The sequence below is a fragment of the Egretta garzetta genome, unplaced genomic scaffold, assembly GCF_000687185.1.
Source record: "Egretta garzetta isolate BGI_Z169 unplaced genomic scaffold, ASM68718v1 scaffold32, whole genome shotgun sequence".
Classification (NCBI taxonomy): Eukaryota; Metazoa; Chordata; class Aves; order Pelecaniformes; family Ardeidae; genus Egretta; species Egretta garzetta.
Genome location: NW_009259035.1, coordinates 1,640,460 through 1,653,304, shown reverse-complemented (window position 1 = coordinate 1,653,304; position 12,845 = coordinate 1,640,460). Strand labels below are relative to the sequence as shown.

The 12,845-nt window shown below is 48.9% G+C and overlaps 1 protein-coding gene across 1 annotated transcript; it reads left to right on the top strand.

The window, feature by feature from the left end:
* Nucleotides 1-5: 5 nt before the first annotated feature.
* NOA1 (nitric oxide associated 1) lies at nucleotides 6-8,840 on the top strand (the record flags this gene model as incomplete). The annotated part of the gene is made up of 7 exons (XM_035890408.1): nucleotides 6-12; nucleotides 640-804; nucleotides 1,674-1,870; nucleotides 4,257-4,388; nucleotides 6,600-6,716; nucleotides 7,244-7,361; nucleotides 7,939-8,840. Coding segments are annotated over 7 exons (942 nt in total), but the record flags the coding sequence as incomplete, so codon positions are not given.
* Nucleotides 8,841-12,845: the final 4,005 nt, after the last annotated feature.

Here is a 12,845-nt window from a genome sequence, read left to right as displayed (position 1 = left end):
CCCCCTGGCCAGGTCAGGGGCGCCAAGCTTCCCATTGCGGCAGGGGTCACGCGCGGTGCCAGGCACTCAGAGGCTTGCTAGCCCCGGGCCTCCTGAGAGGCTACGGTTGGCCACCCCTGGGGCAGGGGGGCCTGACACCAAATGAGTGCCTGCCATGCCAAAGCATCACCATTGTGGGCAGCCAGCTCCAGTGCTGTGTCATGGTTGGAATCGTCACCTTCCACAGGGCAGCAAGGCTGGGAGGCGTGCACAGAGGGTGCCATGTGTCTTATAGCACCAAGGGGGCTGGTAATCCAGAGCCGACCCTCGTGCTTCCCTGCCAGTGGGGCCGATCTGCATGCCTTGCCATCTCCCTATCAATTAGGGGTGTCCTCAGGTCTAGAGAGAGATCTGGAGGTGGACCTGTAAAACAATTGTAGGCCAAACCAAGCTGCCTGGAGGTGTATTACATCAGTCTGTTTCCACCACTCTGGCTGGGGAGGCTAGGACTTTCTGGGAGCAGCTGTAGTTCCATCTCCGACTTTGTGTTACTGGGTTTCACCCAAAAGTTGAAGAAGCAATTTTTTTTTTTTCCTCATTCCTCAGAGTTTAAATGTGCCAGGTAGCCAGAGGCCCAAACGTGCCTTCTGTTTTTTCCAGGAACAACACTGAACCTGTTGAAGTTTCCAATTATTAATCCTACATGTGACAGGATATTCCAAAGGCAGGAGAGGCTGAAAGAGGAGGCAACAAAAACAGAAGATCAGCTAAGCAGTGAAGAAAAAAAGTACCTTAATCACCTTAAAAAGCAAGGTTACTTAGTGGGTGAGTATTGCCTGAGTGAAGGTGTTGCCCCTCTGCCCCCCTGAAAATACTGCATTACACAAAAGACTCTTAAGTCCTTAATTTGCTGTAGAAATCTGGCTGTTTTGGGCAAGTAATTTCTTCCCACTCTGAAAGGACTCATTTCCATTTAATTACACGAAAAACATGCTATCTGTAGTAGCAATAACAAATTTCCAAACTTGCATTCAAGTTACTTTGGCTAGTTTTTGTTCCCCGAATGGGGGGCGTGAGACCTCTAGCTCCCCTGTATGTAGCATCATCAGCATTTCTTCCAAGTACTTATCTTTCAGTTGTTGTAGTAGCATCTTAGAGGGTTCCTTTGTGCAGTGCACCTCCCATCAGCCAGGCGTTTGCTAACCTAGTTCAGATAGCTTCGTAGTTTACAGTGGTATTGCAATATAGGCCATCTCTCATTCCCAAAGGAAGAAAACAAGTTTCATTTTTAAATAATCACGCTCTGGCTGCAGGCTGCAGTGGTTGTGCGTTGGTTTGGTATGTATCCAAAAGAGGGGCTTGCCAGAAGATAGCTCTGATTTTCAAATAATTCTGTGTTTGACAGGTGCTGAAAAAAGAAGGCAGCCTGCTTTACTGTAAAACGGAAATAATGGTGTATCTGTGATCTGGTCCCTGCTAAGGGTTTTGGGCTTGAGGAGTGCTAAGCAAGAATTGTAGAAGGAATTTCTCAGCATTTTGGCTTTTGAACATGCAAATTTCTAGCCACGTAGCATCTTTATCACCTTTATATTACCAAGGTACATCTCTTTTAAGCAAGGGAAGGGACAGATTTCCAACTGAAGGAAAGGTGAGTTAATAAATTAATTACCAGGAAACATTTCATTTTAATCCAGGCAGAGTTGGAAGAACTTTTCAACGGCGGAAGTCTGCCTCTGTGGTTGACTTCGACCCCGACATGCTCTCGTACAGCGTAGATGAGGATCCCAGACATTCCCCCAGGAAGCGTGAGGAAAGGGAAGAGTTCACATACAACGAAGTGAAGGATGCTCGCTGGTGTTTTGACACTCCAGGGATTGTAAAGGAAAACTGTGTAGGTACTCTGTGGTGCAGTGTTTTGGGAGGTCGCGGTTTGGGAGGACTGTTCTGCCTTAGCTGTGCGTGTGGGGAGGAGTATTTCTGCTGCAGTCCCAGGGTTAGGATTCTTTTGGTTTGGGTGACTGTGTTAAAATATGGTTTGTATTTACTTGGGAAGGGTCTATTGTGTTAATGCTGTTGCATTTCTGGATAGTGCATACTGTGATCTTTGCAAAGGAACTGTATGACCATCAGCAGACTTTCTTAACATCTGAATGGAGGGAAGTAAGCAAAAGTGCTGTAAGCAAGTTTATACCAGCATCACCCAAAGAAGTCTGCAGTTTTTAGCTCTGCCAACGTACTGAAAAAGGTGGAGCTTGGGAGGATAACCAGTGTTGTGTGACTGAACCAGATCTTTTGAGAAAGCGTTCTCTTGAAGCTAACAGGATCTGCAGTGTTCCTGTTAATAGCTCCAATACCTCAGGCCTACCTCAATGCTTCAGTAGAGCAATGGCTCTGAAGCCAGTGCTGATGTAGTACACACATCCAAAAACGTCATGTGTTGATTTTTGATCACTTTGACACCTATACAAAGCTGCAGGTCGTCTTTTGGGGAAGATGAAAAAGTACAAGGAGATAGGAAAGTTCTGAAGAGAAGGAGGTGCAAGAACTGTACTGAGACTGCACAGCTCAAGTGCAGATGCTGTTTTCATGAACAATAGAAAACTACTGGTTTTCTCCTAGATATGTTTCCCAGATCATCATCCACTTTCCTGTGGCGCTTTGATAGCTGGTTAGTGTCTGGTGTAAAGACAGTTACCAGCTTAGAGACCTGGTTTGGTAACTGGAGATTGGATATGTTCTTCCCCTTTTCTGGAGTTGAATAAGTGTGGGAAACAAAGTGGGCTTTCCTGTATCCAGAAATACTTGCTGCTGTTTCTGATTTTGATTATCCTTGCTGTGCCTTTGGAGAGCTACACAGCTACACACCCTGTTTCAGCTCAAGTTTTGTTTCTGCAGTCAGTGTTTGATCTGACTGGAGGACAAGCAGGTGGTCTGTGTGGCAGATTCTGGCAGGGGAGATTTCTAGTTATGAGCAGGTTTGGGCTTTGTTTTTTAATTTGGAAGAAGAGGGAGGGAAAGTGGCTGTTAGCATATGATGGAATTACATTTTTGTCCTTACTCCTTGGAATTTTGTTTTTAGCTGCTTCCTCGTGACTCCTTCCAAAGCCAAACTTCAGGAAAGCATAGGAGAGGATTACTGGTGACTCTCAAATTTTGGTTTAAGCATTGCCAAACACATCAGAAGACCTGCAGCAAACAGGGCAAAGCCTTCTGGTCTTTTAGAATCGGTGTTGAAGCCTGCCCTGACTTTCAAGCTAAAGATTGTCTGCTTGTGAACATAGGGAGAGCACTCGGGGTTCTGGCTGCACCACAACCCTTGTTAGTTTGGTCTTTTAATGCTGAATTGAGGTTAATCCTCATGGCCAGACTGCTACAAACTTGAATTTGCATGACTGTGGCATGCATGGGGGGCACAGTTGGAAGCATTTCCGCTGTCAGTTCCCTGTGTTTAGGAAAGAGACACCATCCATGTGGGGACTAGTAGTTTCCTTCAAAGCACTGCTGCCTGTACTTCTGTGCTTGCACATTGTTTCATAGCTGGGTTTGAACAGTGTTTCTTTAGGAAGTGATCAAACTGATGTGGCTGCAGCGCTGCTGGTGAAGTCGCTGGCTTTTCAGTAGTCTTGGGGTGAATCATTTTACTGAAACAAGTTAGCACCTAAACAAATGAGCCGGTTAAGCCAGGAGATGGAAGGGAAGAGGGAGGAGAGGAATACAAGCAGCAGGAGCATTTGGGAGCCCTCACAGATGGGAGAGCTAGTTTTACGGTGCCCAGGGTAGGAATCCACACTGTGGGACAGGCTGGTCATCCTGCAGTTTGAGTTGTTTCGCAGTCTGATCCAGCACTTTTCTCTCAGGGAGATATTTGAGACTAGCTTTGCTGCTAGTATTGATTCGGCACTTTGCATCAGCACCTAAGCAGAGTAAGTCAAATGTCGTAGCCAAAGGTGGTCTCTGGTTCAGCACTTGCCTAAAGCACAGTAAATCTTGCATGAGCTTGTTCCAGCCAGAGCCAGGATTCCCGAATCCATGGTTGAACAGGCTTCTGGCAGCTGTTTTTCTTTGCTATGGACCCTGCACTGCCATGGAGATGGGTGACATCCCTGCCTCCTCCTGTATCTCACTTCCTGTATGGACCGGAATTGAACCGTTCTGTTAGATGTTCTTCACACTCCTCTACTTGATCTTTTTCCTCTAGCAGTATAATACCAATATTCATTTCAGTGTCCCCATTGAAACATCTGGAATGAGTTATGGCAGTGCAATTTATTTTGCAGGTTTTAAATCTCCTGACAGAGAAAGAAGTAAAGCTGGTTTTGCCAACACATGCCATTGTTCCACGGACCTTCATTCTCAAGCCAGGAATGGTCTTGTTTTTAGCAGCCTTGGGACGTGTAGACTACTTACAGGTAAGGGAAGAAAGGATTTTGTGAGCAGCTGCTTCATCTCTTGTTCTAGTACCAGATGATAAAAAGCTTTGTGGATGGTTTTCCCAGACCCTTCCTTTGCTGCTTTTGAGATGATGAATCTGTTAATAAAGCACTGCATAAAGTCCAAAATGGCTTGGGATGGGGAGTTGCAGTTGGAAGGTTTGATACTTGTTACCAGTGTGCAGTATTTCGTATTGTATAATGATAACTGCTTTTGCATGCTGACAAACGCCTTCAGCTTGATGTGCTTCCCATAATATACAAAGGCACGAGTCAGGGTGGGAGGGAAGAAGGAGAGTGCCAGAATTAACTGGCAAAATAGGTGTTTTTCCTCATTTCTGTGTTTCGTAAAAGCTGTCTGCCAAGAGAGAAAAGCACGGGCGTTTTTCTTTCCTGACACAGACCTCTGAAGAATTTTCCCAAGGAAGCAGTTAAATGTACATGCATTTTAGTTTCTGTAAAAATATTTTTAAAAGGTGCTGTGTGTGTCCCACCAATTTATTCCATTTATTAGATATCTCGTGCTGTACACCTTTACAGAGTTGTGTGGAGCTGACCCCCAATGTTGTAGCCTCTGGAAGAGGTGGTTTCTTCCAGATATGGGTCTAGCACTTATGATGATGCCTTTCTCTGTAGTTTCCCCCATTTTGGGAAGGGCATGCGTGTATGACTAGTCCTTTGTTTCAGTCAGCTTTCCAAGATGGCTATAGAAATGTTTAACTGGTACTTTGGTGCGGACGCTCTTGACTTGTTGAAAGACAACTAGAAAGGTGAAGGGAAGAGGATTCTGTAAGTAATAGTGTACCAGTGTGGCAGGAAAGCTCCATCATATTAAGGTGAGAATCCAGAGCCCCAGCCCAAGAAACAGCTTGGCAGTACAGAGGAGTAATGCCTCACTCAGAAAAAATGCTGTTTGTGAGTAGAGCAGCCCAGCGGAAAAATAACTGCCTTTATCCATACTGTCTTGGGCAAAGCTCTCAGAAAAGAGCTAGGCATGTTGGTTGGGCGCTGTCAGGGACTTGAGAAAGCACCTGGATTTGCATCCCTGACAAAGTAGGACAGCAACAGAGGTCTTGACACCTTGCTGGCAGTAAACATGCTCTGCAGAAATGCTGTGAGATCAGGCCAGCCTGTGAGCACGTGCAAAGCCTCTCACATGATGAAGAGGATGGGGCAGGTAGTCGAGCCACTGGGCTGCCCAAGGGGTTGTTCTGTCACGAGGGGTGATTTTTTTTTTTGTTCTTGGGAGTTGTGGAAAATGTGGCTGGTGTTGGCAGCTTGAGGAACCTGAGGTCAGGGTAAAGAAGTGTCACACCACCTCCTGATGAGAGAGGATCAGGCTCAGAGACATAGCCAGTGCAGCAGGGCTGGCAGTTAGGCTTCATGCTGTGAGCCTGTTCTCCATGTAACAGTGCTCCTGGCAAGCTCAGCTGTGCCCGTTTAGGGGCCCAGAGATTCTCAGTGTCTGTCTCAGCCCATTGCTATATCAGTCTTGCATATCTACAGCTTCCAGAGACCTTGAAGGAAGACAGTTGTGCTCAGACCATGACAGAGGAGCCCCTGCCTCAGCTTATATCTGTGAAGAACCTGGAGGAATTGCTGCACTTGGGTTTCCGTATTTCAGGCTGCTAGCAGCATTTGTGGAGATCTTTCCCCTCTGTAACCTTGTTTGCTTCAAGTACAAAAGTTATGAGAGTGCCTGCTGAAACTGCTCCACATTCAGTCTTTGCATGGCTTGAGAGCTGCTTGGAACCAGATATGGTTCGATGAGAGATGCCGGTTAGAAATATAAAGTGATAGGAGAAGAAGCACCAGGCAGGAGAAGTCAGTCACCTCTGATGCTAAATAACCACACCGAGTTTGTTCTTGGGAATTAAACCTGAGCAAAGATCTGTCTTGGATGATTTGCCTGAGCTCAGCGGATGTGATGGCAGGGGATATGGTATTGGGGCTGCTTTGAGGCAGGATGGTGAAGCTATGGGTGCTTTTCTTCTGGAAGCTCAGCTCCTCTGTTTACATAAACTCTGCTTGCTCTGCAGTGACAGAGGCAAGGACCCCTCCTTGGACATGGTGGGGGACATCAGTCAAACGGATTTTCAGCATGCAGGAAAGAAACATAGCAAGAGAGGGCAATTCAGGGCTGCTTTTCTGTCATCATAGGAAACATCCTCCTCTTGCTGTTTATTTCAGGGAGAAAAGCCTGCCTGGTTTTCTGTCGTGGCTTCTAACCTGTTGCCAGTTCGCATTTCTACCCTGAGTAAGGCAGATGATCTTTACAAGAAGCATGCTGGCCAAGAATTACTAAAGGTAAGAGGAGGTGCTCTCATGGGCTCTCGGCTGCAGATAGGCCGGCTGTCCTGCCTGGTGAAGCGCCCTGTCTGGGGCACAGCTGATGGGGAAAACCAGCACATCAGGAGTTTGGGACTTCCATGGTGGGAGAGTGGTGATCTGCCGTGTGGAACAGTCTTGCACAGACTGCGTGGCTGCAGCTGTGTTGGGAGAGAGCACCTGAGATGATGTGTTTCAGCAGAGCTTCTGTTTCTAGTGTTCAGGCTGATAAGATGATTTGCAGTGCTCTGTTCTCTGATGCTTGGCTTTTCTTGAACAGCCTTAAAGTGCAGGCAGCAATGGGGATATTTTCTATGGCAAACTTTAGACTGGGATTTCAGAATAGATTGTGGTTGAAAAAAGTTGTAGGGTATTCAAGCCAGCTCTTACTTGGATAACAATGGTCTAGTATCTTTATTCTCCCTTGTGCCTTGCTCACCAGCTTAAGGTAGGAGTGCTGAAGCATCTCTTGACTGTTAAATCTTTTCTCTGTGTTTTGATGTTAGGTTCCCATGGGTGGGGAAGAGCGAATGAAAGAGTTCCCCCCGCTTGTCCCTCAGGATATTACACTGAAAGGAGTTGGTACCACTGAGGCAGTTGCAGATATCAAGCTTTCCTCTGCAGGTAATTTAATATTTCTTCATTAGTTTTGCTTTGCAGGGTCTGCCTCCTATAGAAACATTGATGGGAGAGGCCTCTGAAGGGATGAAGTCCTATTTCCTGCTCAGAGCAGGACTGTCACCAACACAAAATCAGGGCAGCCATAACTGGCTGAGGCTTGGCAACCTCCAAGAATGGAGATTGACAACCGTGCTTGTACAGGATGAGCACATTGGAATACTTGATGCTCTGGCTGCCATACAAGTTCCACAGCATCAGGAATGGCTGTGACACTGGCTGCTGTCCAGGTGAGAGGGAAAGGGCCATGGACTGGAAAGCTTTATTATTGTGTTCCCACCATCCCTCTCAAGTTCAGCCCAGGGAGAGCTGTGTCTGGAGAAAGTAAGATGTAGCTTCAGGTGCTGCCTTCTATTGGGAAAGGGCTGGATATTACCTTTGAACTTGGTTTCTCAAAGAAATCACACCTGGGTAGCTGTGGTTCTTTGTCAACATGGGAGGCACTGAGTTTGCATCAGAACCCTCATTCTGATACTAGTTGCTCGTCTCGCTGACTGTCTTGTATTTTTTTTTGTCTGTGCAGGCTGGGTGGCAGTGACGGCTCATGCGGAAGAGAAACTGCTGCTCCGAGCCTACACGCCTAAGGGCACTGCGTTGGTGGTGCGGGAGCCTCCCCTTTTGCCATACATCAGTGCCATCAGAGGGGCCCGGATTGCAGGCACTGCTGCTTACAGGACCAAAAAGCCTCCTTCCCTGGTGGAAAACCTGAAAACCACAGGGAGGAAATAGCACTTCTCATCATCTGAGCAAGATAGAAGTCAGAACAGCCTCTGGAGAAGCTTGTTGCTTTTTGATATTCAGGAGAGCTTGGACTCCTTTTTGAAAGCAGGCCGGGGAGGGGGAAGTAAAGTGCCTGATTCAGGACTCCACAAGTCTGCTCCTGATCCAGCTACCGAACTGCAGCCATTTTGGATAAGCTGAGTGGCTGGTACCTTGCATAGAGAGGTCAAACAGCTTCTCCCTGAGACCTGCCAGTATCTGTGAGCACGTCCCTTTACCTGTTCCCTCCTGAAGTACGGGATGGAAGCTCACCTGCCTGCCCTGGGCTGGCTTTGCTGCTCATAGAGTAGGTCTGCTTTTGCAGACATGCTCCCGCAGGTCAGAAACCATCACCTTGTTCTTGGAGGCCATACCATAAAGGCATTTCCAGAGTTGAAGGAGGTGGAGGGAGTGGGGAGGAGTGGTGAATGCTCCAGCGCGGAGCATGCTAGTGGCTGATAGTAATTCAAGAACATTGACCAAGAATCAGCTCCCTTCAGTCCTTCAACATCTGGGGGAGATGAGGGAGTGCAGTGCCCTGCTTTTGCACAAAGAAAAGGTGAATTAATGAAAAGTAGGCTGCTCACATGTCTGAAGAGGAAACATTTGCAACTTGCTGCTTTGATTTGGTTTCTGTAGTTTGTGTAAAGGTTTCTGAAACTGAGGGTGTAGGGTAAAATTTTTCAAAAACACTCCTTTGTATCCTTCTCACATCGCTGACAAAGCACTCTTGTGTCAGCATAAGCATCCTGCGAACTACACAAAAGCTCCAGCAGGAAGGGCAGTCTTAGAGGAAAGTGTATTGCGCCAGATCTGACAGCTGAAGAGAGATGAGACTGCTCCAGCTCCATCCTGCCAGGTCCAACCACTAGCGAGGCCAAAGATGTATTCCCAGTAGGCACAGAACACACATATGCACTGTATGCATATGTGTTTGGCCACACAGATTGCAGACAGACACACAGCACTTAAGGCAAACATAGCACCAATGGCCTGTATGCACGTGTGTACCCACAATGGATCCCTCCCTCTGAGCTGCTGGGCTCAGACACTCAATCTGCCCAGTAACTGCTGGTCCCTGGATGCCATTCTCCCAGTTGCTGGCACCTGGAGATGTGAGCCCCTGAGGCTGCAGCACCACTGCAGTTACCAGTACAGACTGTATCGCTCACAGACTCGCAACTGGCCAGGACTCCCATGGTGCAATAGCCTTGTCCTAGAGACTTCCAGGTGCTCTGACACCCTGAGCTGGCCCTTAGAGAGCCCCACACCCCTTTTCTCCTGTGCCACTTCACCTGCTCTCCAGCTCATCCACCTTGATCTTCACTAGAGGCTGCCCCTGCCCATGTCAGTTGCTGTACCATACACATGTGGCTCCTCCAACCCCCAGTCTGACTCCAGTTGCTGCCCTCGCATCCCCATATGTGCACAGGGACATGGAATACAGAGCCCTCACCCAGAAAAGTTAGAAAGGAATTTAATAAGGACACAGGACAGATGATTGTGCTTATCAGCTGCAGGGCATGGCTAGAGAAGCATGCAGAGTAGCGAACTATTTACACGTAACCAGCCCCCTTTATCCCTACACTTGTTCCCCAAATCGCCTAAATCCCTCCCTTTTCCTACCTTTGACTCCTCCCCTGAACATCCCATAGTAAGTCCTGTGCAATGCCAAAGTGTTCTTCCCCTGCATCCCCTGATGTATCCCATACCCCTAGACAGCAATCCATCCCCCTTACCCCAAAAGGTGACCTGGAGAGCTGGGCAACATGCAGATTTGCAGCATGGCTGAGGTTGGTGGGACCTTTGGAGGTCCCTTGGTCCAATCCCCCGGCTCAAGCAGGACCACCTAGAGCAGCCTGCCCCGGGCTTGCTCTAGATGGTTTTTTATGATCTTCAAGGATGGTGACTCCACAAACACCCTGTGCAACATGTGCACCAGTGCTCTGTCACCCCTTCAGTATTTTCTGATGCTCAGAGGGAACCGCCTGTGCTTCAGGCTGTACCTATCACCTCTGGTCCTGTTGCTGGGCACCACTGAAGAGAGCCTGGCTCTGTCCTCTTTGCACCCTCCCTTCAGGTGTTTGTAAACATTGATGAGATTCCCCCCCAAGACAAAGACTCACCGTGATTGGTTTTGCTCCTGGACAGAGGGGGCTGATGGCTCTGCAAACACAGCCCTGAAAGGGGCCAGCCAACTCAGCCCCACGCAGCCACTCGCTCACTCCTGCCACAGTGGGATGGGGGAGAGAATCAGAAGAGTAAATGTGACAAAACTCACTTTTTCTGGGGGTTGAGATAAAGACAGTTTAACAGGTAAAGCAAAAGCCGTGCATGCAAGTGAAGCAAAACTAGGGATTTATTCACTGCTTCCCACTGGTAGGCAGGGTTTCAGCCATCTCCAGGAAAGCAGGGCCCCATCACGTGTAATGGTGACTTGGGAAGACAAATGCCATCACTCTGAACATCCCCCCCTTCCTTCTTCTTCCCCCAGCTTATATGCCGAGCATGATGTCATATGTGCGGGAACACTGGGCCAGTTGGGGTCAGCTGTCCTGTCTGTGCCCCCTCCCAGCTTCTCGTGCACCTGGCAGAGCAGGGGAAGCTGAGAAGTCCTTGACTTAGTGTAAACACTGCTCAGCAGCAACTAAAGCATCAGTGAGTTATCAACATTCTTCTGGTACTAAATCCAAAACGCAGCACTATGCCAGCTACCAGGGAGAAAATTAACTCTGTCCCAGCCGAAACCAGAACAGCCAGATGGGGTGTTCGTTCCTGAGGAGTCCTTCAGTTGGGTTTAGGTCTGCCTCTGTTGTGCCCCTGTGAAGCTCTAGGCTTGTGCAAGGGCCTGGAAGTAGCCTGGCAGGGCATTATTCAGGCTCCCCCTCCCACCACTGTCTCTGTGTGCTCCTTTGTGGGTGTGCGGCCTGGGCTGGAGCAGTTGCTTTAGTTTAGGTGATGCTTAAAGATGCCTCTTCTCTGTCCTGCACTGCCACGACGTTTAGACAGCTCAGCAGGGCCAGCCTGCAGACACCCGGCACTAGCACCGTCCTGCTGTCTACGGTGACATTTCCAGCCAGAGCTCACCACAGGCATTGGTTTTTACTTGTGCTGTCACACAGCATAATGTTTTGTGCCTTGAGGAGAACCTGTCTCGTGCCAGTAACACACTTGATTTAGCAGGCGGTGGGGGAGAAGACAGTGGAAAGCACCACTTCTGCTTGCACCTCCTCATTTCGGGGGTGGGGTGGGGTACGTGGAGCAGCCCTAGGAAAGCAGGCATGGGAAAAGGCAGAGCGCTCGCAGCTAACGTGGGAGGCAGGACGAGGGTCTGGCTGCGGTCTGTTCAAACTAGCCTGACAAATCCAAACCAGACATCCCCTGTAACATTCCTCTGCCACTGTAAGTCTGGGAAAGACACAACACGAAAGGCAAACAGCTCTGCGTGCAGCAAAAGTAGCTGGAAGAGCTGCTTGTGTTACAGCAGTGGTCCTCAGCCCAGGGGCTGGACGTGAAAAATTGCAGCCAAGCAATTGGTGTAGCAGGTCCCTAGCGCAGGGGCTTGAGTTGTGCGGGTGTTGAAGGGCTTTTGCAAAAGCCGTGCCGTGCCACAAGAGCAGCAGCAAGCTAGCAACAGCCCCAGCCGGGAGGAAAAATGGGTGCTCCCGACAGATGCTAAACCTCGACGTGCAGGAGATTGTAATGTGGAAGCAATCAGTGCCCCAGTAAAAGCACAGACATGCCTTTTATGAGCTCCCAGGGCTGAATTACACCGGAGCTGAAGATCTGCTCGGAAGCGCTTCTCAAAGGGAGGGTTCATGGCTGGTTTAGGCCAGGCAGCCTGAAAGGTAAGGCAATTTTTTTACCATGCCTGTGGACAACGGCTAATTTCATCTTAGCACGGGAGCCAAAAGCAAAGGTGGTTTGAGTCTGTGCACAAAAACGCAGCGTAAGGAGAGGGCTGGGAAGGTCCAACCCATTGGGGAGGTCTGCCTTTCACAGGGGTGCACTAGCGGGGTGCAACCATTTATAGCTGCTCCAGAGGAGTGTGTTTAGCAGAACCGGTCAGTTCGCTGGAGAACTGCACAAAGAAACAGCTCATAGCTTAGGACGGGGTCGTTAAATTATGGGTAAAATCCTACAGAAGGACAGATTGGAATGTGTAAGTAACAGTTACAACTGGTTGGCAGTGCCTTTGAGCCAGCAGGGGGTTGTGCCACCCGGGGGTGTTTGTGTTTACCTGGACAGGGGTGCTCCCCAACTTCCCGGCAAAGCGCAGAGCTGAGCTGGAGCTGGGGAAGTGGGGGGTGCAGAACTGGGCCAGGCAAGGGAGGGCTGCATCTCCCTGCCGCCCTGCAAGCAGGGACATGCCGCCACAGCTGGGAGCCCATGGGTTGGTTCGCTTTGGCACGCATCCCATGTGGCGCCGGCTCACCCAAAAAGAAGAAAACCAAGCTTCCTTTCCTTGCCCCGTGGCTATTCCCTTTTCAGAGCTGCTCATGGCAGGGGACTCCCTGTCTAGGAAAACAGCTGCTGCTTTTCATGGCAAGAGCAGACCAAGTCCCATGCAAAATTTGAAATTTTGCCTGCTGTTAACGCTCACAAAATAGCTTGTGATGTGGGGAGAGGTGCATTGGGCTTGGAGCCTAATAGACCAGAAGTTTCAAGCAT